This window comes from Oreochromis niloticus, linkage group LG9, assembly GCF_001858045.2.
Source record: "Oreochromis niloticus isolate F11D_XX linkage group LG9, O_niloticus_UMD_NMBU, whole genome shotgun sequence".
Classification (NCBI taxonomy): domain Eukaryota; kingdom Metazoa; phylum Chordata; class Actinopteri; order Cichliformes; family Cichlidae; genus Oreochromis; species Oreochromis niloticus.
Window position 1 is genome coordinate 7,588,246 of NC_031974.2, and position 27,125 is coordinate 7,615,370.

Here is a 27,125-nt window from a genome sequence, read left to right on the forward strand (position 1 = left end):
TAAGTCGGTCTGTCTTAAGGTGGAGCCGAGATTTATCCAGACAGCAGTTAATGGATATCAATTTTAAGACTTCCTCCTACGTGCACTGGTTATTGCTTATCAGGAGATCTTCAGACAGACTACCTTATAGTAAGTAATCATAAAACAAAAGCCCAATCATGAAAAACTTACTTTGTGAAAGTCGCCAGGAAGTCGTCCAAACTAGCGCTCCCATCATCATTGTTTGGGAGCTTTTGTCATGATATCCTTGCATGTGAAAGCAAAATTAAATTGAAAACTTGTAATCATAAATCAGTATATTTAACCCAGTTAGTGACCTAATCTTCCTCATCTTTGTGGTTTCCTTTTGAAATTTCCTGGATTTGCTTCCTCTGTATATTCACATAAAGGAATCTGTTTGTACCTCCTTTCCTGTGCCTTCCCCTCCCTCCTCTTGTCTCGGCACCGAACCCTTTGTTTTGGCACCACAGTGGCTCATGTGTAGTGCTGTTGTCTGACCCAGTAGGGTCCTGGTTTTAAGCCCAGGTCAGGGCTGGGCTCTTCTGTGTGGACTTCCACAGGTTTCCTGCCTCCTTCGACTATTAATAAAAACAGAATGAGTTAATTCTCCTGCCACTCTGCCTTTCACAAAAGAACTGGCATACAGTTTGACTTGGTCCAAAGGGAGCCACCGGCTCCTCCTCATATGAGGATTACTTACATGTAGAGAGCAAATATCCCTACAACTTCCCTTCTTCTTAGCTTCTTTGACCAGAAAGAGGTTTTTTTTTTGCTAGTTCTCTCTCATTTAAGTTGTTCACTCACTGTACAGTTAGTTCATCACTCCGGTGAAACGCTGTTTGAGATTTTGGCAAACTAAATCTTTCTGATTACTTGTTCTGTGGCTGCAGGGCACTTCAGGGCCAGACCCCACTACTGTGTACGTAGACATGAGAGCGCTGCGTCACGACAGGTACGGTAACCTGTCAGTAAGTCCCGTCAGCCGTCTTCCCCTCGCTTTACTGTAAAAAGTTTTGACAATAACACTTTTGTTCCAGGGTTCGATTAGTGGAGAGAGGTTCTCCTCACAGTCTCCCCTTGATGGAGTCTGGCAAGGTGAGTGCATTAATATTTATACATTAAAATTTGCATGTGGTTTCAAATCAAATCAAAGCATCCAATCAGCATAGTGCTAAAAAATACAAGAGGTTTCATTAAACCCCACAAAGTTCAAGTTCCACGTGAGAGGCGATTCATGAAATTTTAGGTGAAACATGAGCCAACACTGAGCAGCTGACAGCAAATTACCAAAGACACGCTGGGATGAAGATGTAAATTGAGTGGCAGCACGTTCCAGGACTATTTTCTGCTTTTCACTGCATGTCCTCCCACATTCAGTGAGTCAAAACAGACAGCAGGTTTGAGTCAATGACGAGCCTTCAAATGTTCATCCTCCCTTTCTGTCGGTGGGCACGTGGGAGGAGAGAGACGACTATTAGATAGCTGTCAAACATGCGTGCTTGTCCATTAGTGCAACTGCAGAACTGCCCGACCCGAAAAGTTTTACAAGGTTTAGATTAGGATTCATGTGGATGTGAGGAGAAAGACTTAAACGTACCCTAGAAAAACCTGTAACGTATCAGACCATTTTTATTAGCGATGTCTGAGCCTTTCCCAAACCTCTGCTTTTATCAGACTATCGAAAGATTTCTTTGTGGAGGCCTCTGGGTGAATTTTACGCCAAAATCTAACAGATGCTTTGCTTACACTCAGTGCCTCTCAGTTCCTGTCCTCTTCGAGCTTAGAGTTAGAACTTTGCCACTTCTACAGCCTTCAGAGTGGCCACAAGACTGACTCAATAAAGTCTAAAACAGGCAATTATAAAAACGTGTCACCCATCATAGAGTTGAAGTAGCCACAGAGACCAAACCCCCTTTTTTGTAGCAGGCTGTACACATGAGATTAGAGTTTAAGTAACTTTTTGAGCCAGTCTTAAAAATTACAGTTCCTCTAACGTCCACTTTGGAGGAACTGCAATTTTTTTAACTTCCATGTTCATTTTTCAGTCTCTAGAAACTCTTACTTAGCTCCTCCTGCATCAACAAAGTTGCTGTTCGGTCACTTATCAAGTGTAGCAGGAAATAAAAAGGGTGTCTTGTAACGATGGCTTTATTATTGAAATACAAAAGTTTTGACTCTCGCATGTGTTACCATGACAACGTTTACCATTTATTTTCTCTATATAGGAAACTATTTACTTCTTGATGTACAAATAACTGTGACAAAAAAGCAAAAAAAAAGACATTGCACCTACTCATGTGCACCTGGCAGATGGCAAAGGAAGAAAAATTCATAACCTTCGGTAAACGGCTCGCCCACATTTAGTAGCTGCAGACCAGTGAAACCAGGTTATTTTTAGAGTACATTTAAAAAAACAGCAAATGCTGTACAGCGTGTTATTTGAAGAGTTTTTCTTTCCATGTATCAGTGAAAGGACAGCTGCCGAGCAGGCTTTTTGCCTTTTGCTGCGGCAGAAATATGAAACTCACACTAGGATGTTAAGTGAGCTTTAAACTGAGTGATTTCCAAAGCTGTAATTAGAAGAAACATCAGTGGTATAAATATTTAGCAGACTAATAAAATTAGCCTTGGTTAATGTCAGTTTATGTGGTGAAAAAAGCTCAACACGCCACGTCATGTGTCAGATCATCGTGAACTTTGCAGAGCCAGTGAGGGTTGAGTGTTTGGGACAATGCCATAACATTTCTAATAAAAAAGGCAGAGGGCACCTCACTTTAAACAGAAACCTATGAAACCGTGCTCATTTTCACTTATTTACTGTTGCTTATTATTTGGATTCAGTGTTTTATGGTACTGCATTATTTCTCTTTACATCTGTTTATGGCTTGGCACAATTGGAGTTGTCAAGATGGGGTCATTAACATCAATTACTGACTCCAGACTACAGCTTGTGACACCATGCTCCTCTATAACACTGACTTCTGCTTCTGCCCCTGAAAAAAAATCAGTGGGTGACAGTAGCATAGATTGTATGTTGTGTAGCCTTGGCCATTCATTAATGAGCATTTCTGAGGTTATTTCTTCGTGTGACATGCCTGACCCTACGGCGGTACAGAAAACCAAGAAAACCCAACAGGCAGATGAGCAAGCACTTTGGCAACAGTGGGAATGAAGAACTCTCTTTTAACAGGAAGAAACCTCCGGCAACCAGGCTCAGGGAGGGGCAGTCATTTGCTGCGACTGGTTGGGGATGAGGAGAGGAAGACACGTTGTGCAAAACACATGTTGTGGAAGAGAGACAACTCGAAACTGGAAATCTTTTTATAACCAGACGAGTTGCCCACTGGTGGCCATTGGAAAGGTTACAAAGCTGTTGCCTGTGCCCTCTGGAAAAAGGTTACCCTTACTCATATGTAGGACAGAGCAGGAAATATCCAGCCTCAGATGTGTTCTGAGTACTGGAAATACTCTGGTTTAGGGGAGAGAGATGCCTGGGATAAACCTGCAGAGGGCAGGACACATGACACCTGATAGTCCTCTGAACAGTAAATTCAAAGGACTATCATTTTTTCTCATATGGGCTCAGTCAGACTTAACACAAACTTTGAAACTGTTGGAATAAAGGCTTTAATTTCAGATCTGTCAGGTATTTGTGATTTCAGATAGAGAACCATTTGATATTTTCTAGAAGAGTTCAAGGCTGCAGTGTCTGCGTAAAAGTGAATTTAAAGCAATTGAAGTGACCTTGATGCTTTTAAAGGAATGAAATGAAAGTGGCGCTCTGGCACTGAGCTCCTCACTAAGGTTTTTGGTCCATGCCGCCACCTTCTCACTCTCTGGCTTCTTTACTCCAGCTCTGTCTGCCTGATAAAGACATGAACCTCCCTAAAAAGCTTTTAAAACTGGTTTCGCATTGAAGGTCTAGTGATACATTACTGAATACAGAGCTGTCATACAGCAACTCAGATCTGCAGAGGTACTGATGGCTGAGCAGCACTTACTTCAGTTTCATTGCTGAGCTCTGAGCAGCTAAGCGAGACCAGCAGGAGGACTGACAGCAGTGCAAAATGTCTAAATATTAAGAGACAGCATGTCTGATTGACATGTTGAAGCTCTGAAACTAATACTTGAAAACATACAGAGTCCAGTGTTAAGATGTTGATGTTAAATTAAAGCTGCCAGAAAAGCATTTCGGTTGAGACAGATAGAACCGGCAGAAGATTCTAGATTTCTGTTATTTCCAGAAATACTCCTGTATATTTGTGGTTTGTCTCCTCTGGGAGAGCTGCAGCGAGGGCTCTGTGGAGAACAGAGAGAGATGTGGGATGGAGGTGGGTTCCACAGCAGCTCGCAGATGCACAGTAACTGTTCGTAGGCTCAAGCAGTTTAAAAAAAAGGCTCCCCGAATTATACTTTACCATTGGAAGAAGAGTGTTAGCTGACAAAACAACTGCTGTGGGCTAGCAGTGAGGTCAGCTAACACCATGATCAGTCTGTGAAAACCTTTAGTTTCTTTATTCATTCGGGATATCTCAAGACCAGAACCTCGGAAACCAGCAGTTGATACAGAAAGACTTCTTGGTGAAAGACATTAGCCAGCGGTTTCTGAGTCTGTCTTCATTTGGATCAAAAGTTGTGAATTTGAACATTTTTCATGAGTTTCTAACCAGGACGCCTCCTAGACCTAAAATTTACAAATGAAGAGTAGCAACTTTGTGGCCACTTACTTAAGTGTGACATTGACACAACGCTTTGAAGCTAACATAGTCTTCGAATGCCTTTCAGCTCTTAGATTTAACAAACTTGGTTTGATGTTTGAAAGCTCGCTGAAGCTCGTGCCTTTAGCACATGAAGTTTCCCAAACTCTCCACTGTCCCGATCTGTCCTGAAAGCAAACTGATGGATCTTTTCTTGGAGCTCGACGAGTCGTTCACGTCTTCTTCCCCCACGCTGACACACAAAGAGAGGACGTCATGATTCAGGGCTGGTCATCGATCGGCACACTGTTGTTTTTGACTCACTGCATGTGGGAGGAGGAGAGAAAACTAATGATTGCTTTCCACTCAGTCCATCACTTTTATCGCTTCATTGACACGATGTTTGCTGTGTACGTGCAAAAACATCAGAGGACCTCTGCTCGGTAAACATAATAAACGGCGGTTATTTGAAGTGCAGTCACATCCGTTCATAAGGTTGTTTTATGTATTTTATGTCCGAGCAGCTTTAACAGGCGATGGTGTGAACCGACAGTGAAATTTAAAGTGTTTTTAACATAAACAGCTGCTTCTATTTGTGCGGCTGTATTCCTGCATGAGTCAGAGTGAAGCAGGAAGCAGGGAGATTGTTTTTATTCTTTATTTTTATATTTTATTTTTCAGATCCTGCCCGGAGTTCGTATCATCATCGCCAATCCGGAGACCAAGGGACCGCTTGGAGACTCGCATCTCGGAGAGGTCGGCAGACACGACCCGTTTCTTTCTTTTCTAAATGTCTTCTTTTTGTTCTTCCTATTCTTTCTTTGTTTTTGGCATTTTTGGGGCAAAATTGTTGAGCTCCTAACTCAACCTAAGAATTTATGAGCAAGAGTCCTGTGATGTATTCCATTGCTAGGCATTCAAAGTGTGATTGGTTGATAATCCGATAATTAGAGACCAAAGAGTAAACTCAACACAGCTAATCATACATTTTCCTGGTATGCAGATCTGGGTTCACAGCGCTCATAACGGCAGCGGTTACTACAGCGGTTACGGCGAGGAGGTTCTTCAGTCCGACCACTTCAACTCCAGACTCAGCTTCGGAGACACTCAGACCGTTTGGGCCAGGACGGGCTACCTGGGCTTCCTCCGTCGCACCGAGCTCACGGACGCCAACGGAGGTTGTTTGTCTCGCTGTGTGCTACGCGTCATCGCTCTCGTCGCACCGTGACTAACTGTGTGTCTTTGTGTCTGCTGAACAGAGCGACACGATGCTCTGTTCGTGGTGGGAGCTCTGGAGGAGGCCATGGAGCTGAGAGGGATGAGGTACCATCCCATCGACATCGAGACCTCCGTCATCCGCGCACACAAGAGCATCGTGGAGTGGTACGTGTAACAACAGCAGCAAAGTCTTTGAAGGATATTAAACCACCACAAATAGCAACAGAGGACGATAGTTCACTGAGATAAGCAGTAAATAAATGTCAGTGATTCACACAGTGCCCAGTCGGTACAGCTAAACCAAACTCTGCAGACACATCTGGGAGTGAAGGTGCAGGACAGTGTGCATTTTAATGTAACAGGTAGAGCAGAGATGGGAAACAATCATCAACAAATCCGTATTCAAGAGTTTAGTCCTCAACAATCACCAGAGCATCACTGAACAATAGCAGCTCAGTTGTGAGGAATTCCTTTCTACCAGTGTGTAAGAGAAGAAGCTGCGAGAGCAAAATACCATTAGCAGTAATCAAGTTACTCTAATCAGATCCAAAGAGTTAGGGGAAGAATATTCTGCAGTTTAGATACTACTAAAAGAGACCTGCAGTAAACTTTAAGGTGAGTCAAACCATGACTCTGCCTCTGGACTAAATATCATTTCAAATGCATGCTGTGGATGAAGTGTTCGTTTTTCATTTGCAAACAAAGATTTTATCTTTGTTTGATCCTGAACCGACACAGCGAATGCCAGCAAGTGTGAGCTGAGAAATATATCACAGATCAGATGTTATCTGTCCGTCCTCTGAGCTCCTCGTCCCATAGATGACTCCCACTTCCACTGTTTGCAGCTGGCAGCACTGCTGCGTAGAGATACATACACCAGTTTTCCAGTGGTGCTGCAGGTTGTGGTTAGAGCGACCTGAGAGCAGACTTTCAGAGCAGAGCAAAGACTGTCGTCAGTAGCTGCTGTCCATGATGGTGGAGCTGGATTCAGTCCAGCTTCAGGATAAAAAGGTTTAGCTCCAGTCTGGTCCCTACACCCTTCCCACCCAGTGGCTCCTCCTCTTCAGACTTGTGGCTGCTGAAAGGTTTCCTAATGAAGGCGTGGATTAGAGTCTGTTGTGGACACAAACATCTCCAGACATCAGGAACGAGTGATTAATAGTTATTCCAGGTTTACTTTTTAAAGCTGGAGCTTTAGTCGTTCCCATGCGCCTCGCTCTTGGCTTGATGCTTTTATTGCTTCTTGGCCTTTATTATTGACTTTTACAACAGAAAAATAGAAAGTTCTGAATCTGTTTTTGAAAACATGTGCATTAATGTGCAAAGTGTCCATGAAAGGCATTGAGTTTTGTTTATTACTGTAGTTGTGTGTGTTTGGACATAAACCAGTGCTGCACCATCACAGACTGCTCTGCATCGGTGCAGAATCAGTGCTGGCTTTGTGGCTCACTTCTGCTGAAAGTTTTTGGTTTGGCCGTTCCAGGCGAGCAAGCAAATGGAGTGAAAGTTACAGGATGAGGGTCTAGAGGCCGGATTGGATCTGAGTTTGAGTCTCAGGTTTGCCACAACAGCAGCCTGAGCTACCTGTGGTAGGATGACATGAGAAAACTGTGCTAGCTGATTAGCACAGGCCAAACTCTCTTTGCCTTTACGCTGATACTTGTTAGTTGCTGAAGCTCCACCAGCTTGTTGTTGTGGAGTTTTTCTTCCCTCAAGTGGCTGAAAAGGGAATCGAAGAAAAATTGTGTTTCGTTTCAGCCTGTTTGTTTTTCAAACATGTGATTCTCTGTAGAGATCCAGAAAAGTGAGGAGTGACACATGGCCTTATTTAAAAGGACAGGATTTCTATTTTAATGCAGCTTTGAATGGAGAAATCACTCCAGATGTTACAGTTCCTGCACGTCTCTATCTCCATCAGTGCGGTCTTCCCCTGGACCAACCTGTTGGTGGTGGTGGTCGAGCTGGAGGGCTCTGAGCAGGAAGCCCTGGACCTTGTTCCCATGGTGACAAAGGCGGTGCTGGAAGAGCACTACCTGATCGTGGGCGTGGTCGTGGTGACGGACATCGGCGTCATCCCCATCAACTCCCGCGGCGAGAAACAGCGCATGCACCTCCGCGACGGCTTCTTACAAGACCAGCTAGACCCCATCTACGTGGCCTACAACATGTAGCCTGAGTGTGTGCGCGCGTGTGTGTCTGTGTGTGTTTAAGAGAGAGCGAGCATGCGTTTGTATGCTGTGCATTTCGCCGTTGTTGTTCATTTATTTCCCAGAATCAAGATGTACTGTATTTTTGAACCTGCATATGGTGTGGTCTTAAGTCGTCTGTTTTCTTTCTAGTCGTGTTGTGCTGGTTGATTGGCTGATTGATTGATTGATTGATTGATTGATTGATTGATTGCTCAGTGGTGTTGCAACCATTCTTACACCCCCGCTTGATCTCGTGACCGTTACCAGGAGCTCGTCACTGTAGAAAGCCTTAGGGGAACACTGTGTAGGGGGCGCCGGCTCCCGCCGTCACACTGCGTGTCGTTTTAGGAGGCAAACGTAGAGAGGGAGAATTACTAGCGCCTGTACCTGTCATCATGTTTTACTGGTTGAGTCAAAAAAATCCCAGATTTGTGGTATTATTTCAAATTAGAGCAGGGGCAGCCAGATTATTGTAAAAATATAAATATTGTACATAGACATAATAATCTATATGGAGAGGTACTTAAAACACAATGAGGTGTAGTAGCCCCTTTATGCAGCTCTCTCCGCCCACACCCTCTGCGCGTGTGTGTGTGAAGACTGTGTGTGTGTGTGTGTGTCTCTGTCTGTGTTCATGTGTGCAACAGGGACATTTTATGTCGTTTCAATGTGAATCAAACACTGATTTTAAACAGATTTTTATCCTGAGACGATCAAAGAAGAGACATTTATGTGGAGACTGGAAACACTGAAGACATCCAAAAAGCAGAGAGAAATTCAATGGCTGCTGTGCGTGTTCTCGGTGTCCAAAGTCTGAGAAAAAAATACACCGATTTATCTTTTCTGGATCTAGTTAAGAAAGATTTGCATCTTTTTAACTTGTGACCTGTCTGGCTAAAAAGAAAATACCACAAATGCAATTTTAGCAGCTTTCTATAAAGTGTCTAATTTAAAGCAAACGTGCAGCAAATTTTGTAACATGCACATTAAACGTCAATGATCATCTTAGCTGTCAACCAGTCCTTCAGTTACCTTCCTGAATTACTTGCAGTCCCTATAGCACCCAAAGCATGTCAAGCAAAGTGCACTGTGTGAATATCAAAGAAATGTTATTATTATCATTATTTAAAGGGAGTTTAAGGGAAACTGTGCATCATATGTCAAAGACAACAGCATCAAGATGTTACTGCAGCAATTTTACATTTATCTACCTTAAAATATGACCAGCAGCCAGCGAGACTCAAAGGAAACGTTCATTATCTGTAATATCATTATTATTATTATTTTAAACTGACCAAATTTGTATGGGACACAAAAAAATCTGCCAAAAGAAATAAAAGAATACATAAAATATGAGATTTAATACAACGAAAAGAAATGTTGTATAAAAGCATTTTATGAAATGTTTTAATTTTCAAAAAACTCAAATATAGAAATGATAAATAAAGTGGAAAATTCTAATGGAAATGGAAATTTATTGAAGAATTCAAACGGAAATTGAATATACAGGTGAATAAACATAGAAACAAGTTTATGACGATGTAATGAAGACAATAAATGTCAACATTTTTTATTAGGTTTAATCTCATATTAATTAATTTTTGAGATACTTCTTTATTTTTCATTTTGGCAGCTTTTGTCCTTCATATGTCCCATATAAATTGGCACAAGATGGCTAATTACAGAAATTGGATGAACATAATAAAATATACATATATACATATATATATGTATATATGTGTGTGTGTGTGTGTGTGTGTGTGAGTTTGGCAGCTTTGGATAGAGACAGGTAAAAAAAAGTGAGTTTGTTTTGTTTGTTTTTGAAGGTATCTTTGGTCCTCCAAATAAAGAAAATAGATAATTTTAAAAATATTTGTGGCTCTCCATACATATAAATGGTTAAATGGATAAAAAAAATACCCTGCATAAAATATCCTTTTCCTGACATTTATAATGAAATCCACACACGTCCTCGGGCCTTTTTTTAATGAACGAATGTGCAAACTTGGGAGACAATAATCACTCTTACTCACAAAGTAAACACTTCTCCGTCTTATTGCCAAAAAAAGACGGGTGTACCCGATCATTAGTGCGGGTAATAAATCAAGAGGCTGCTTGCTCTCTGGGGAAGTAAATGCAGATGTAGCTGCAGTAACATCTGGAGTCTGTTGGGACAAAGGGAACTCCAGATGAAGTTTACATAGAAAAGCTCCTATTGTAGCAATAATCCCCCAGGGATGTTCTTTACCGCAGGGATTCAGCTGCTGCCTGTGTGCACTCTAGACATATGGGATTATTATCTTTAATGATTGTTCCAGTATTATAATCTCCCAACTTTAAACATCAGACACACAGCTGTGTAACCTCTGTATGTCGTGGAATTCTCAAAACTTTATCAGGCCGGCTGCATCACAGAAAACAAGAACGAAGTCTAAACAGACTTTTAGTGTTTTTTTGTGAGTGTAAACTGAATGAACTGAGAGGAAACATGGATCTAATGTGTTTACGCCCAAACTGAAATGTTACTGTGTTGTTGTCTGTGTTAAAGTCGTCGCTCAAACTATGATTACAAAATAATTCTGCCTCTGTACAACACCACAGTAGATACTGCTGTAAATGTGAGTGCAAATGATATATGTGAAAGTTTAATATGACATGATATAATATTAATAATATATCAGACAACAAACATTTCCAAAAGTTTAACACCTCAAAACAAAGTAAAAGTAAGGAGTCCCACAGCAAAGTGAAGAATCCCTGGGAGAGAACATCCTGGGAGCTTTGGTACAGCAGCTACCACCTGATGTGCACTGACTTAGACACTTCCTCAAATGTACTGAGGGTATATAAGATTTAAAGATAGATAGTTTAATAACTCTATGAAAAGCTTTTAAAATAATGTATATCAGTTCACGCCGAGACTCTTGGCTAACTGTGACCTATGGAAGCGTTGAAACCTGCGAGACGCTCCGCAGGTTGTATAAAAGGTTTTATTCAGAGCGTTGCCGTTGTCTAGAGGGAACAGTGAAGCGTCGTTTGTTTACATCCCCGTGGCTGAATCACGTGTGACATCATCTCATCGCTCTTCTTCTTCTTCTTTCTTTCACTTTGAGTTTTCTCATCAGTTTTCCTCCACATGTTTATGAGCAGAAAAAATATTTTTATGCATATCAGAAGTTGCTTAGCGCTTGTTTGGATAACTTAGCAGTTTGGGTTTGTTAGTAGCAGCGTAGCGGTCATGTTTCAGTCCCTGGATGTGTGTTAGGTGTGTGTGTGTGTGTGTGTGTGTGTGTGTGTGTGTGTGTGTGTGTGTGTGTGTGAGGTGGATAATGTAGATCAAGAAGGAAACCCCATCGGAAACTCGGAGGACTCATCTCGGGGATGGATGGGAGGGAGACTGCATGGTGTGTGTGTGTGTGTGTGTGTGTCTGGGTGTGTGCGTGTTAGGTGTGTGTGTGTATATTGTATGTAAATAGTGTTGATTTTGTACGGTACAAGTGTGTGTGTGACTTGTTTTGTACACATGATAAAAAGATTAAATGACACTTTTATAAGAGCCTGCTACTGGCTCACCGTCACACTATACAGTGCAATAAAGTGCTTTGATTGGCTAAAACTCAGACTCGGGTTGTTATTATTCGTCTGTACACACTCTTCACTCGTTAATTAAGGAAAAGCCAGATCATCACACTATAACTCAGAGTCAGTTAAACTCCAGCCTGTCCATTCAGGAAACATAAACCATTAGCAGGTGGTGGGAGCAGACTTCTCTCTTTATCCCTGCCAGCTGACTTTTCTCAGGTTTGACTTTTTCATTATGTCTTTCTCACCGCTGGTAACACGAGGCGCTACCTGCAGCATGTTCAGGTAGCTCAGCTGATCCAGCTCCTCCGGGATGGCCTCCAGCCTCGAGAGCGTGGAGGAGGCCCCAGCAGCCGGGCTGTGACACGAGGAGACCTGCACAGGGCTGTAGAAGGCCTTCAGCCCGGTACCTGCCCCACCACAGCTGCCTGCTAATCTTTTCAGCTTAAACTCAGCTTCTGAAATGTGTGTTCGTCTTATTTGGATAGATGATGGGTTGTGATTGGTCTTGTTATAGCTCCGTGTTTTAATTTTATTTCATTTTTAGTTTTTTTTTTCTATTAATTTCAGGTTCAGTTAGTTTCCAGAGTCTGTCGCTCTTCAGTCTTTAGTGTTTGAAAGTTTTAGTGTCAGTGTTAGTTTTAGGGGGGTGTTATCAAACTGATAAAGACTAAACCTGAACTCTCGCTTCATTTTATTTCAGCTATTTTAAGAAGTTCACAAAATTATTTATTTCTTTGTTCAATTTTATTTTAGTTAACTAAAATGTTTTTTCCACTTCTAGTTTTAGTTTTTAGTTAACTGAAATAACCTTGTGTGGCTGGTGGGGCTGATTTTCGCTTCCTCCTCTTTAGGTCCTCAGAAGCTTCCATCTATTAAAGGAAATGACTTCACCTGCTTGGCAGTTTGTATACGCTGGTTTTCTTCCAGCGTGGCTCTGTCTCTCTCCTCCTGGAAGGTTGGTGCCTCTCAGCCACCCAGCTTGGTTTTCATTTGCTTTGCTTTGATTGTTTTGTAGTTATCATGAAGCTGATCCATTCTTTGTTATGTCTGAAATGAGCCGGGCATAACAGGGTAGACGTGGACAGATTGAGGACTTTGTGTTATTGTTGCCAGCTGCTAAATCTTGCAAAGCTCTGTTGAAACTTTGAACAGTTACTTCTGAACCTCACCTGGTTTCTGGAACAGGACTCAGATTTTAAGTGTGCGCGCACTTAAAACAAGTTTGAGCATCAAAATAAAGGTTTTATCCAAGAAAAAAGACCAAAGGAAATATGAAATCAATGCAGGAAAAACTACTGAAAAATAACCATTTTTGATCCCAAGCCATGTATTCTGCAACTGTTTTATGTTTGTTTGAAGACCCTGTGATCTTCACTGTCTTAAGAAAAAAAATCTGTTAGATGTTTTGTCCTTCTTTCTCTCTTCTCCATCTTTCCCAGAGGTTTAGCAGATTTGGGTTTCCTCTTACTCGCTCAGATTATTAGCTGTAAACAGTATTTAACGAAAAAAGAAACTTATGGACAAACAGAGTAAAACTTTAATACAAACCTGTTTCTAATTTTCCGTCCTCTCGATCCGATCCAACACTTTAATCAGTAAAATCTTCTCTGAGGATTTAGAGTCATAAATGACAAAATGATGTGTGGGGTCGGGCGACGGTGCTGATGGATGAAGTTTCCTCCCCTGTTCCTCCAGCACATTAAAGTCCCTGCGAGGCTGAGCTGGTTTATTTCGATCTGTAAATAGTTGCACAAACAGTCAGTGGGAAAAAAGCTCATTACTCCCAAAGGAAAACACAGATAGTGGATGCAGGTTTAACCTCCAAAGGCCTGAGAATTTAAAGCCACAGCTCAGCCCCAAAATCAAATTCACATATTTTTTTTCCCTGGACCATCCACCCATTTTCTGCTGCTCACACAGGTTGGGGTTGTGGGGGCAGCAGTTGAAGCCAAGATGCTCAGACCGCCCTTTCTCCAGCCACTTCCTCCAGCTCTTGATGGGACACCCATGAGCCCACCTGAGAGACATAATCTCTCCAGCTTGTCCTTGGTCTGCTTCAGGCTCTGCTCCTTATGGGATGTAAGGGAGGTGTCAGCATCCTAATCGGATCATGCTGTAAATCAACCACCTTCAACTTGTTCCGCTGGGCTTTAGTGCCGTTTATCTTCTGATATTGTTTTGGTGTCAGCTGCCAAGTTTTTGAGAGGGCTGCCTTTTCCTGAACATTACACAACCTAATGACATGTTTTTGGAGTTTTTTAAAGTAAATATTAATAGTAAATAATACAAATATGTAATATCAATAATAGCATAACATAAATAATATCAGAAAATAAGTAAATAATAGTCAATCACATTTCAGAAAGTTTATTTAACTACCAATTTAGAATGTATTAACAATGGTTATTATAAAGTGCTGCGTTGGGTTAATACAGAATGCTTTTCAGGGGACAGTGTGGATGAAGGAAGGTTAATGGGATTAAAAAAGTAAAAGTAGTTACGTGAGACAGATGTTTATCTTCTAAAGGCAAACTGAAAACAGCCCTGATGTGAAAGACGACAGACATTAATGCGTTTGCCCTATGAACAGCTGATCTTCAGAAACTTTTGCCAGAGCGACAAAAAGGAGCACAAGGTAACGGTGCTCATTTAGAGAGAGTGCCTGAATCTATTTTTTCCTTTTAGACATTGCAAAAGTTTGTAAATGAAGCGACTGACGGAGCCCTCGGGTCTCTAAAGACGAGCGTTCAGCTGGTAAAATAGCATCACATTCTATTATTGTGTAAAATAATACGTTTTTAGCGCCTTTAAAATGTTTCAAACTTATTCTGAAATTCTGGATGCAAAGATGTCAGATTTAAATTGTAAAATTCTGTTAAAAGCCTTTGTCTTTAGTCTCGTCTTTCCTCGCGAGAAGATTCGTTTAAACTCATTTTTGCTCGATTGATTCATTAAATGAAAACGAAATTTTGTCCTTAGTAGATCAATTTAAAGGAGCTGCTTTTTGACACCTCCGCTCTTCCACTCTGTCGCTACTTTTACCGGCAGTGGTTTCCACATCCATAGGAGGTCGCTGTTCGCTTTTAATATCAACACTCGTGTACTAGAAAGCGCCTTCAGATTGTGGCTGCTTGTGCGCGCGTTGGTTCAGAGACCAGCGAGGGACGTGTGACGGGGACGCGCTTTGCTTTGAACATGAACTGGGAGTGAACTCGGACCACCGCCTCACTGAAACTCGGATCACCGGACTAAACACACCGGGTTTCTGTCCCAACCTGCAGCGGATTCCTGCCAGTTTGGACCCTTCCAGCTGCGACTTTATTGGCTTTACTTTTCTCCACATCTGGATAAACATTTACTTCAAACCTGCTCTTCTTTGGAAGACTTAAAAGTATTTTTTTCCTGCACCAAAGTGAGCCCCGCTTGTGTGCGCTGAATGAACCTGTGCGTAAAAGCGCGTGCAGCAAAGCGCCTCGATCTTGTCTGAAGACAAGATTTGGTCACTTCTCATAACACACGTGCTTCCTGCAGAGGATGACAGTCAGATGAGCGCAGAGCTCCTGTTCAGGTGGGTTTAACCCTCCGCTGCTGGATGAGATGCCACCATGTCCTTTACGCACCGACTCGCTCTGCGCCTTCTCATCTTCACCTTCATCCTCACGGTCAGTCCTTCACTTATTATCATTATTAATGCTTATTTTTCTTCAAATATCCATTAAATTAAAATACTTTTTATGTTTTTATGGCTGATTTTATGGTCTTAAAATATTACTGAGTTACCCAGTTGGCGGTTTGACGTGTTTTATCGAGTCATTGTGTTGGAATATCCATTAACTAGACGCACAGTGAGTTCATAAAGTCTAACAATGTATTTACCACCTCCAATAAAATCACTTCACTGTTGTTTGGAACAAGGCTGTGACACGTTGGGAGAGACCAGTCGAGCTCTGGGCATTGATCCAGGTCTGGCATTGGTTTATTGATTTATTTCACAATAATGCGTAATTAACAGTTTCCTCTGCACTCGGACAAACAGTGATTAAAATGTATTAAGGCTGAACTCATGTGAGACCAGCTATCAGTCCTCGGGTAAAAGTGTGCCTGATTAACTTTCATTTTACTTCACTTACAAAGCCGTGAGCGGGAAACGAGTGGAAGTTAAGCAACAGGAGTTTGTTTGGCATTGATTAAATAGAGCAGGGAATCAATGGGTACAGCAGACTGACTCTAACAAACCACCTGCAGAGCTGCAGCACACTGGCATATAGATTCAGCTCTGGACTAAAGTCCATTTCTGTCCTTACAGGAACAATCTCCATGAATGTGTTTCCTGAGGCTAATTGCTGGACCTTTTTGATGTCTATAAAGGGCAAATATATATTTCAGAGCAGTATTAGGTGCAGATTTGCACAGTTTTTTTTCTTTAGATTTTAAGGCATCAGGTGACTGTTTGTATTCAGCAAACTACAACAAGAAACAAGTTTTACTGTCAAAATTAGATAGTAAAACTTGTGGAAAAGAATTGAATCTTCTCACTTCTTGATCCTGTGTCATGTATTTGGCAGTCATCGGACTTTTCAGTGCTGTAAATCATCTCCAACTGCAGCTGATTTAACATCACACGATAAAGCAGCATTGTAACATTTTCATTTGCAGCTTTCTCATTTGGCATTTCGTTTGACATAAATTATAGATTCACTTTATGGCTGCTGCTTCTCCTGGGTTAATTTTTCATACTCATGCCTGAGTCACCCTCAGGCCTGTACATATAGACTCTGAAGCTCAGGCCTCATTTATTAAAATGGGTCTTTGTGGGTTTGGATAAACCACCAGACACCTCAAGTGGATGATTTCCTTAAAACTGTGCGTAAGTGTATGTCATTGAGGTGACATTGAGGTGACATCAGTGGTCCAAATGCACTCAAGTGAGAAACGGGGTGACTCATTTTTATTTTAGAGTGAGAGAAAAAAAACTTTGCGTAAAAAAATTATTCAAGTGAAGACAGCCAGTCTTTTTATTTTATATGTATTTCTCAACTCCAGAACTGCATGAATGACATTTTAACTGATCAGCTGTTTCTGCAAAGCTCACTGATGCAAACATTTATTTCCAACCTTTAAAATGTGTGTCTAAGTTTTCTTTTCTGCTTGCATTTATTCCCAGACTTTGGACGGGTAATGCATAGTCAAGGCTCATAAGCAAAGTGATGTTTTTCTTCAGTGGGAGCCAAGAGAAAAGGCAGCGATGTTTTCATCATGCCTTCTATCTAACGCTGTTTCTTTCAGCGTTTCCAAAACTTCAAGTTGTGCGTTTTGCTTTTTGGGGATGAGCTGGATCACAGGTTGTGTGTTCAGAGCATTTGGCAGCAGAGAAACCTGACCATAACAGTGTTATTGTTTTGTAACGCTCATGTTGGTCGGCATCTGTGTCATTTTGCAACTCCTTTACAATTGAATCTAAATACAAGCAGCAAACTTCAGTTCAGCTTTTGAACTGTTGTGGTTTCTGTCTGTTAGACACGAGGAAGGAGTTTAGGAAACATAGATGACACAGGTCTGCTGTGTGTGCTGAATGACTTCTGCTTCCTGTATTGATCAGTCTGGCAGCTGTGTGTGCAAAAAAAATGACAAGACTTTGGATGCAGGAGTTACTGCACAAAACGTAATTCGCTGCTAACATGTGAAAGCTGCAATTAAAACAATGCATTTGCAAACACAAAATCAGACATGTATCACATGGCATCTCTCACTGTGATGCATGAAGCTAAGCTGTGATAAACCCTTGTAATCCCCTCCTGTATTTGTACGTTTAACTGTCAGCGCTGCCTCGGGCGACTCTGCAGAGACAGTTGAACTGAAATCCTGCAGAGTGACGTCAGGAAATGGCACTCGTGTTTACGAACCACGCTTCTCTGTGAAGAAAGACAGGTGTGAGTGTGTGTGTGTGTGGTGGGGGGACTCTCAGCTCAAAACTGTTGCAGAAGGAGGGAAAAGGACAGTAGCTTCAAAATCCATAATTTTGGATAAAGTAGTTGCTTTTTCCATCCAGTTTTGCTTTAAAGTTCTAATTTTTGTCTTACTTTATAAATCATCAGCAGTTTAGTTTCACCCCTGCTCAACACTACTTCACTTACTGCAAGCCTGAGCTTTCATCGTAAACTGGCTTGCTTTGGCAGGTTTAACTGATGATGGGTAAACCAGATGATCAAAGCAGCATTAGACAAAGTGCATCACTTTTCTGTCTAGTTTTATATTGTAATAATATTTGGCCGTGGGACACCATCTGGGAAATCACAGCTCTTGCTCATGTAATGTAAATATGTACTTAAGCGCTCTAAAGTTCCTTTATGCTTATGTTTCTATTGTTCCAACAGCATATACACATGAAAATATAGTCACCGAATTGCAAAGGCTGGTAAATGACATAAATATATCAATATAAAATGTCATATTTAAGTTTCTTTAGCCTGCTTATCCTCACTGCTTCCCCTGCAAGCCACTTTGCAACCGACCTCGGTCCCATCTCTGTTTTGTTCCATAAGGGACTTTCAGACTCCTCCGTGTAAACACATGAAAGTGTCTGAAAGGGTAAGAATAGAGCTGTAGCTTCAAATATAAAATACTGCAAATGATTTTTTTCTTTGACTGATAGAGTCCAGAGCTACGTAGTCAGTGGACTAAGTAGACAGAGCTTTTTAAAACATACCCCTAACCTTGATGTGTTTAAATGTTCAGACACTTGAGCTCAGGCTTCTGTTTCAGAGCCGACTCTGCTGCTTTTACCGTTCTCAGCGAGCTGAATGAGTCTGACGTGGTGGAGTCGAGGTCAGAGGAGGAGGTTTGGGATTACAGACTGGTGGAGAAAAAAAAGCGTTCTTTTGTTTAGTTTAATCCAGAACATTTTATCCCTTACCTCGTAATGGATCTGTGTGTCTCTGTGTGTATTTGTGTGTATTAGTGCTTATTAGATGAAAGAGATTATGCTGTTTGTTTAGATGGCGATGGATTAAATAAGATCGTTTATCTTTTCCTTTTGCTTGTGTCTATTTATAGTTTGTTTGTTTTGAAAAGCAGGAAGTGAGAACAGGAAGGACATTATCCAAATGTGTAGCCAAATTTCGAGTTAAAGAAAGCAGCACCTCCATCTGGAACATCGGGACTTTAAAACAATAGTAATGATGTCAGTCTGAAACTGGAGGCCTGCACTGTGATGCAGGATTTGGGGGCCTAAGTTGTAACTTCAGGTTTAAAGCTGTTTTTTTGGGTGATCAAGGTGGTTCACTTCTTACCTACATGCAAACTTCACCTGCAGGCCTAGCCTGCTTGATCACAGTGACTGTGCAGATGCATTCAGATAGTACATGAAGCCACTGAGATACTGAAAAGACTCATATTTTAGTGTTTTTATGAGGCAACAAGATTTAGATCCACTGACAAACGATAAGATAAGCAGGGCTTGAATTTGCTCAGAGCCCACCTTCTCCTTCTCTTTAAGGCTCTGTGTGGATGTGCCCTCTTAGCTTGATTTTATTGAACAGCTGCAGCGTCACAGCAGCAGGATCCACATTAAGAAAGGGCCTGTGTGCATTTTAAGCAGGCGGTAACTTCATTAATTATTTACGCCTTCTAATGTGTTCCTGTGAAGTCACGTAGCCTTATTAACCCAAATGCTTTCCCACATAGCGAAGAGCCGAGCTGCTGCACACATTTGCAGCTTCCACAGCAGGTTCAGGATGATCCAGGCACCATCAGACACCGTCAGAAATACAGCTTTCAGCCATTTAAGAACAGGTTGTTTCATCTAGTGCAAGAATGTCAAAGTCAACATCAATCGTGGGCCACATGCACGCAAAGCTACTTTGAAAAGTACACTTTCTACAGTATGTATCAGTTTTTCTACATGATAGAGAAATGCTGCTGTGGAAATGAAAGAAATCTGTTGGCTCTCTGGACCCACGGTGAAAAAAACTAAATGTCTTTACTCGATAGTGAAAAAACAGAAATATTATTGTTTATTTATTACACAGTTACTTTGGTGTATTATAAATAGCCATGGGAGAGGTTTTCTAGCTGTAGGAAAAGCCCTCCTTCACATTTTCCAGTGCCAGATTACACCCAGATTATAGCCGGTCTGATTCTGGCTCCCGGGCCTTATGTTTGACAGCCCGGCTCTAGAGAACCCCAATATTAAGAATAGCTTTAGTTCAGACAGGATCTAATGACTGTTGTTTTTTCTTTATCTTTTGCTTTGTTGCTCAGTTGTTCAACGTGACTCTGGCACTAACTTCCACAGAGAGTTTAAAAGATGGACGTAGTCTCCCTGATGTCATTCGTTAGTTAAAGTATTAAACCTGGACCTGTTTCCAACTCATGGACTTGTAATTGATAGTTGATGATGAGCATAGCCTGGATGAGGTTTGCCATTCTAGGAGTCGGACATTTCCTGTCTGATTCCTGGTATGAGGGAGAATGTAGGTTTAATGCACTTTACATCAGCTTTATGTAAACACATTTTTTGAGCTTCTTTGCTTTTATTTTGATTGGATGGTGGAAAGAAGACAGGAAAACTGGGAGATGTCCAGGGGGAAAACATGCAGTAAAAGGCCTTGGGGCAGACTTGAATATGGGCCTCTCCATTAGCCTTGTGGCATATATTCAACCCAACGAACTATAGTGGCTCCCATTTTAACCCTATGTCACAACCTCCTGCGTAACCTGAGAAATGTAACTGCACGTTGGGTCAATGCATATCACAATGACTTGAATGCCGTGGACAGTTGTGGTGTAGGGATAAAAGGAGTTTCTGGTTACTATCTAAGTTAGGTTAGGTTACGTAGATTTGTGGCAAAAGTCTAAATTTAGGTATTTACATTTAATTTCAGACATATTATTCTGAAAATTCACCTGTTCAGCATTTCTTTGCACAATGATACTCAGCATATTCCACATTTAGTGAAGACAAGTTGCTTGCAGTAAGGGTGAAGTCCCTTACTTCACTTAACAAGGACCGCCGCTCCTCTCACGTCCTTGTTTAGCACCTAATCATCCTGCTGCTGATTTCCTTTCCGTATTGGAATCAGCTCAAGTGATCGTTCATCTTATTTGAGGTCTCTGTGTCTACACGTGTGGAAGTGTTGTTTGAAGTCTGAGTCTCTCCTTTGGTTGGTCACTTAAAGACAGAAGGAAAGTGATGTTTGAATGGTGAGCATGATAAGAATGATATCATGGTCAGGTTTTTGGCTAAAGAAATTTTAGTGTGTGTGTGTGTGTGTGTGTGTGTGTGTATAAACAGACTGACAGATCTGAAACACTGTGGAGAGTGACCATAAATCTAAGTGTAAACAGACCTCCCAACACACACGCACATTCGCGGTATATCAGTGAATCAAGTTGACACATGAACTTGTTCTGTTTGAGTGTTTTTCTTTGTTCACGTTGCCCTTTGTGTACAGTCTGTTTGAGTGTGTGTCCATGGTTACCATCAGCTGTACCAGCACACACACTCACACATATGAGGGTATGGTTTGATGGTGGCAGCAGGAAAATTTGGGTTATGGTTCTCATTCGGTAGCACTTGATTCGGTACAGTCAGTACGAGCGAGGTGAGGCTAATTAATGAGGTTTGGATTGAAATCTGTTTTCAAAGGTAGCTTCTGTGGAGCAAATATAAACCTCTGCATTTTCAATCGCTCAGCAGATTTCTTTTATTCTTTCTGCAATAGATGGTTCTCAGTTCAGTTTAAAGAGTCGGTTTTACTCAGTTTATGTTTACTGCTATTGTTTTTATTATTTAATAAGTTAGGGTATTTGTTATGGGAAAAATTTAGGATATGGCGCTCATTCCATTCTTTATAAGCATAAGTGCCTCTTTGTGCTGATATATTTTATTAAATTGATAAAAACTGCAACTAAATACTTTTCAAATATATAAATCTATTTCCAATTTGTAGTTAATATCATAACTGCTTAAATTTGTTATTTTTTTCTTGAAAGTTTAGCTAAAATTTAACTTTCCCCTTAATATATTAACCCTTATTGAGTCTTTTGATTTTAGTCTTACCTGGATGAGTTGCAGTAGCATCACCCTCACTCAGCATTACCTCAAGGTGCTTTATACTGCAGGGTAAAGACCCTACATACCTCCGACAGAGCCAGGCTCCAGAATGGGCAGCTATGTGCCACGACTGATTGGGGTCGATGGGGGAAAACAGGACAAAAGACGTGCTGTGGAAGAGAGCCAGAGATTAATAACAACTAATGGCTAAATGGGAGTTTATAAGACAGCCTGATAATAATAAATTCCAATAGTCTAGCCTAGAAGTACTAAATGCACGAACTAGTTTTTCAGCATCACTTTGCAACAGGATGTTTTTAAAAAAAAAAAAATGTTTTAAGTTACTGCACAAATGCAAGCAGTCCTGCATGTTTGTTTAATACAGCCTGATCAAAAACATAATGCCATCCAGAGTAAGAATCTGGTTAGATACTGTATTTCTGAATTTAGAAGTAGAAAATTAGAGGTCATTCAGGTCTTTATGTCTTCAAGACATTTATGCAGTTTAACTAATTGATGTGTGTTATCTGGCTTCATGGATAGATAGAGTTGGGTATCATCTGCATAGCAATAAAAATGTATCCTATGCCTTCTAATGATACTGCCTAAGGGAAGCATCTATAGCAGCGGTCCCCAACCCCAGGGCCACGGACCGATACCGGTTATTTGGTACTGGGCCGCTCGGGTGTGAAATTTATGTTAACTCGGTTTCCCTGGGTCTTTGTAGTTGTGTGTCTTATTTTGAAAGAAATATTTACGCATTACCATAGCCACCAGAGAGCATTAAGGGCCAGAGAGGAGGATGTTACTCTCAATGTTGTCAGCACATTTCAGGAGGACGCTGCTAATAAAGTTACACAATTACACAGTGAATTTGCGTTTATTATTATTTTTACAAAATACTGCAGTTTTTGTCTCGGTCGTATCATTTTATTTTGTTGTATTTATCTGCGACACCTTAAAGGCCGGTCTGTGGAAATATTGTCTGATATTAAACCGGTCCGTGGTGCAAAAAAGGTTGGGGACCGCTGGTCTTTAAAATATATAGAATTGGTCCTAGCATGGAACCCTGTGGAACTCCATAATTAACCTCAGTGTGTGAAAAGGACTCTCCATTTAGATGAGCAAATTGGAGTCTATTAGATAGATGTACCAGTACCTTTAATACCTACGGCATGCCCTTATTGCTGTGATAAAATATTATAAATAACAGTGTCAAATGCTGCGGTGAGGTCTAGCAGGACAAGCACAGAGATGAGTCCACTGTCAGAGGCCATAAGAAGGTCATTTGTAACCTTCACTAATGCTGTTTCTGTGCTGTGATGAATTTTTAAACCTGTCTGGAGCTCTTCAAATAAATCTTTCCACTGCAAATGATCACTCTGAGAGTAATTGCACTCAGCTCAAGTCACACTGTGACTGTCTTTAGAAAGGTTGCCTCCTATCAGACGACTGCAATTGCCTTCCGATCAAAAGTAGTCATGAATGTGCAAAACGCTTAAGCTCTGGGCAACAATTTAGTCATCACAAACTCAATATAATCACCAAACAGCCCCTGTTTGTTTTTTGTTTTTTTTGTTTTTTTTGTAGATGCAAGGAGGTTGCTGTTTTATTTTTACTCCATTAGCTTACTCAGAATTTGGAGGTAGCTTTGTCAAGCTAAGTGGGTCCATTGTTGGATGGTTTTTGGGTTAAGCTGTTTTAATATAAGTTTGCTTGATGGACATATCTAATTTTGTTGCATTGCATGAGCCTCTTGTTTGTACTATTTTTATGTAATAAAGTATCAATATTCGGTATCCCTTTATTAATACAATATCATCACGCAAAATATCACAATACTGTGCTGTATCGATCCAACCACCACACGCCCCCAACCCGAGGAGTCAGTCTTATAATCGTTTGAAAAAGAAAGTTCTCACAGGCCTCTGTGCAGTCCTGTGATAAGCTAATTACACCCTGTGATTGAATAGGTTTCTAGCTTGTAGAACCTCCTTTAGGAGCAATAACTTTAATTAATCGCTTTCTGTGGGACTTTATCAGTTTCTCACATGGTTGTGGGAGAATTTGGGCCTACACTTCTTCACAGCGTCACTTCATTTAATTGAAGTTTGTGTTAATTTGTTCATGAACAGCACTCACCACAACATTTCAATCAGCTTGAGGTCTCTGGGTCACTTTGCAACACTTTGGTTTTTTGAACAGGCTGTTCAACATACTCTGGGTATCCTTCTTTCATCTGGACTCACTCACACTAATCCTAACACTGACAATCAAGATAAGTGGTCACACAAAGCTTTCCTAAGTTGACCCAGGATTTCCCAATTTAACTACAAGTGTGTTCACTTGAAAAGGTTGTGGTGACAGCATCTAACCAATCACAAACATGGAAGAATGTACTAAGATTATAAAATAAAATAAAACAATATACAGAGAGGTTACACACACACACACACACACACACACACACACACACACACACACACACACACACACACACACACAATACAGGCTGAAAGTAACACAGCTGCTGCAGACAAATCAGCAGAGTGAGTGGGTGCGAGAGGAAAGGTGCTGTAAAGCAGTTTACTACCAGGATGGTGTAAGATTGTGTGTGAACTTTAATAAAGTTTGGTCAGGTCAGGAAAGAAAACTAACAAATATGTTGACTGTAAGCTAAAAGGTGTATCAGTATCACACCTCAAGTGCTTCATTAAATATGTGTCTTAAAGAGTTTTGTTGTTATTCTTTCAGCTGTAGCCTTGGTGGGCTCTAACGCTCTGAGAGTAAAAAAATAAATACAAAAACAGGAGTATGTGCAAATTTGATTCACAAATTAGAATGATATTAATGATTTTAAAACAATAAAACTGTTGTGAAACTGTTTGCAGCCAACATAAAATAAAATTAAGGACCAAAGTTGCCTCTGAGAATCTGGATTCATTACTGATACTCTTCAGGGAAAGACAAAGATTATAGAAACTCCCTGCTATCTGCAGAGACCTCTGGGGGATCCTCCACAAATTTTATTTTATTTTATGTTTTATGGAGAATTGATTATTTCAACACACTGATCTCTAACAGGAACCTAACCTGCTTCAGTTCTTTTTTGTATTCACAAATCGTCACCCCTCCACTGCTGTGTTTTACAGTCGACATCGGGAGTTTCATGCTGCCACCTGACATACTTCAAGTATTGTGTAATGTAAAAATAGTAATTTAACAGTGAAATAAAAAATCCAAAATAACGGTAAGAGCCTGGATTTACATTCTGAAGGGAACTGCCTAAATCCTCCCCCTGAAAGCTGCAGATAGGAGTGAAAGGAGAGCAGATCGCAGAAACATGAACTTTACTCCAGAAAACTGGAGCACGTATGTCAAACACCAGCGTGCACAGCACAACCTGAGACAAAGAGCCTGACGCAGGAGGTTTGTTCATTTTGGAGATAATATTCATAATATTTATTTCCCTTCATCCCGACAGGTTAACGGAATGTTTTCTCCCTGCCAGTTCTACTGGGAAATGCAGAAAGCAAAGAGTGACTGTCAGACACAGCTGCAGCAGAACCTTTCCACTCATGCAGGTACGCACGCACTGAAACACACACCAGCAAGTGTTTGGAAATCCCCGTCCGAAGTATTTTACGTTAAGTCTGCTGCGTGTGCAGGAGCAGACACAAAATAATCTGCTGTAAGAGCATCACTGAATGTTAGGCCTCGGAAAATTATTTAGATCCATATCAAGTAAGGAAAAGTGTGTGTGTGTGTGTGAGTGTGAGTGTGTGTGTGTGTGTGTGTGTGTGAGTGCACTGAATGAGATCATTTGAAGCAAGGTCAGTTGATGTGAAGTGGTGGGTGTCTCTGGACACTATTTCAGACGGTGTTGCAACACTGAGCTATTTACCTTGTGAGATCAAACACTCCACAAATGTACACACATTTACACGTACTCAAATGCTCGCTATAAAGGCTAAAAAAGCCTCTTCAGTTACCTGCTTGGAGGGTGGATCGAAGAGAAATCAAACACACCTCTTTTCTGCACTTGGGCTACAATCAGATGATTTAAAAATCATTTATTTTTTATCAAGAAAGGATAAAAACGTGAAGGCAAAGTGTAAACTGTGTGACTTGCATGTAGCAAATAACAAAAGCGTTGAGCAGTCAGACTTGAAGACTTCATTTTTCCACATCTCTAATATGCCCTCATTAGAATGGAAGTTTAGAGGTCACCACAGCAACATCCTCCTCTGTCAAACCAACCCTTTGCATGTCCTCCTTCACTACGTCCATGAATCTCCTCTGAGGTTTTCCTCTTTTCCTCCTGCCTGGCAGCTTCACAATCAACAATCTTTGTCCAATATATGCACGATCCCTCCTCTGCACATGTCCAAACCATCTCAGTCCTGTCTCTCTATGTTTGTCTCCCAACAGCTCAACCTGAGCCATCCCTTCGATGTACTCATTTCCAATCTTGTCCAATTGGTCATTCCCAGTGAGAATTTTAGGAGGGCCACAGTCTCTAAAAGATACATCTTAGCAGGTTTCCCCATCTTGTAAACTTTCCCTTTCTACTCTTGCTGCTATCCATCCCTCCATCCATCCCTCCATCCCTCCATCCATCTTCTTGCGCTTATCAGGGGCCGGGTCGCAGGGGCAGCAGCCTAAGCAGAGAAGCCCAGACCTCCTTCTTTCTAGCCACGCCCTCTAACTTGTCTGGTAGAACACCAAGGTGTTCCCAGGCCAGCCGAGAGATATAATCTCTTCAGCGTGTCCTGGGTCTGCCCCGGGGCCTCCTCCCGGTGGGACATGCCCGGAACACCTCACCCGGGAGGCGCCCGGGAGGCATCCTCGTCAGATGCCTGAACCACCTCAACTGGCTCATTTTAGATGTGGAGGAGCAGCAGCTCCTCCCGGATGGCTGAACTTCTCACCCTATCTCTAAGGGAGAGGCCAGCCAACCTTCGGAGGAAGCTCATTTCCTCCACTTGTATCTGTAGTCTCATTCTTTCGGTCGCTACCCACAGCTCGTGACCATAGGTCAAGGTGGGGACGTGGACTAACCGGTAAATTGAGAGCTTCACTTTTCACTCAGCTCTCTCTTCACCACAACGGACCGGTACAGCATCTGCATCACTGCAGCACCAATCCGTCTGTCGACCTCCCGCTCCCTTCTCCCCTCACTCGTGAATAAGACCCCGAGATACTTAAACTCTTCCACTTTGGCAGGAACTCATCCCAGAATGAGCCAGAGTGGGCACTCTACTCGTTTCTGTCTCCAGATTTGGTGGTGCTGATTTTCATTCCTGCTGCTTCACACTCGGCTGTGAACTGCTCCAGTGCGAGTTGGAGGCCTGTTATCCTTCTGTCACAAATTACGTCTAA

At 41.5% G+C, this 27,125-nt stretch overlaps 2 protein-coding genes across 7 annotated transcripts in view; both read left to right on the plus strand.

Annotated features, from left to right (window-relative positions):
* The window catches only part of LOC100707500 (disco-interacting protein 2 homolog C), a 74,299-nt gene extending 62,575 nt beyond the window's left edge, over positions 1 to 11,724 (plus strand). For 3 of the 4 annotated variants that reach the window (XM_013266707.3, XM_013266708.3, XM_013266709.3), the window contains 6 exons: positions 891 to 952; positions 1,038 to 1,095; positions 5,379 to 5,453; positions 5,701 to 5,875; positions 5,957 to 6,080; positions 7,834 to 11,724. In XM_013266707.3, coding sequence (XP_013122161.1) covers positions 891 to 952; positions 1,038 to 1,095; positions 5,379 to 5,453; positions 5,701 to 5,875; positions 5,957 to 6,080; positions 7,834 to 8,086 — 747 coding nt within the window. In that variant the 3' untranslated portion in view covers positions 8,087 to 11,724. The remainder of the gene's footprint in view (positions 1 to 890; positions 953 to 1,037; positions 1,096 to 5,378; positions 5,454 to 5,700; positions 5,876 to 5,956; positions 6,081 to 7,833) is intronic. The other variant, XR_002058737.2, reaches the window with a different exon arrangement.
* Positions 11,725 to 14,802: 3,078 nt separating this feature from the next.
* Positions 14,803 to 27,125, plus strand: part of LOC100707237 (vasoactive intestinal polypeptide receptor 2) — a 48,846-nt gene continuing 36,523 nt past the window's right edge. For 2 of the 3 annotated variants that reach the window (XM_005464332.4, XM_005464333.4), the window contains exons 1-2: positions 14,803 to 15,351; positions 25,228 to 25,327. In XM_005464332.4, coding sequence (XP_005464389.1) covers positions 15,295 to 15,351; positions 25,228 to 25,327 — 157 coding nt within the window. In that variant the 5' untranslated portion in view covers positions 14,803 to 15,294. Of the gene's footprint in view, positions 15,352 to 25,030; positions 25,173 to 25,227; positions 25,328 to 27,125 lie in introns of those variants that run through there. The other variant, XM_025910486.1, reaches the window with a different exon arrangement.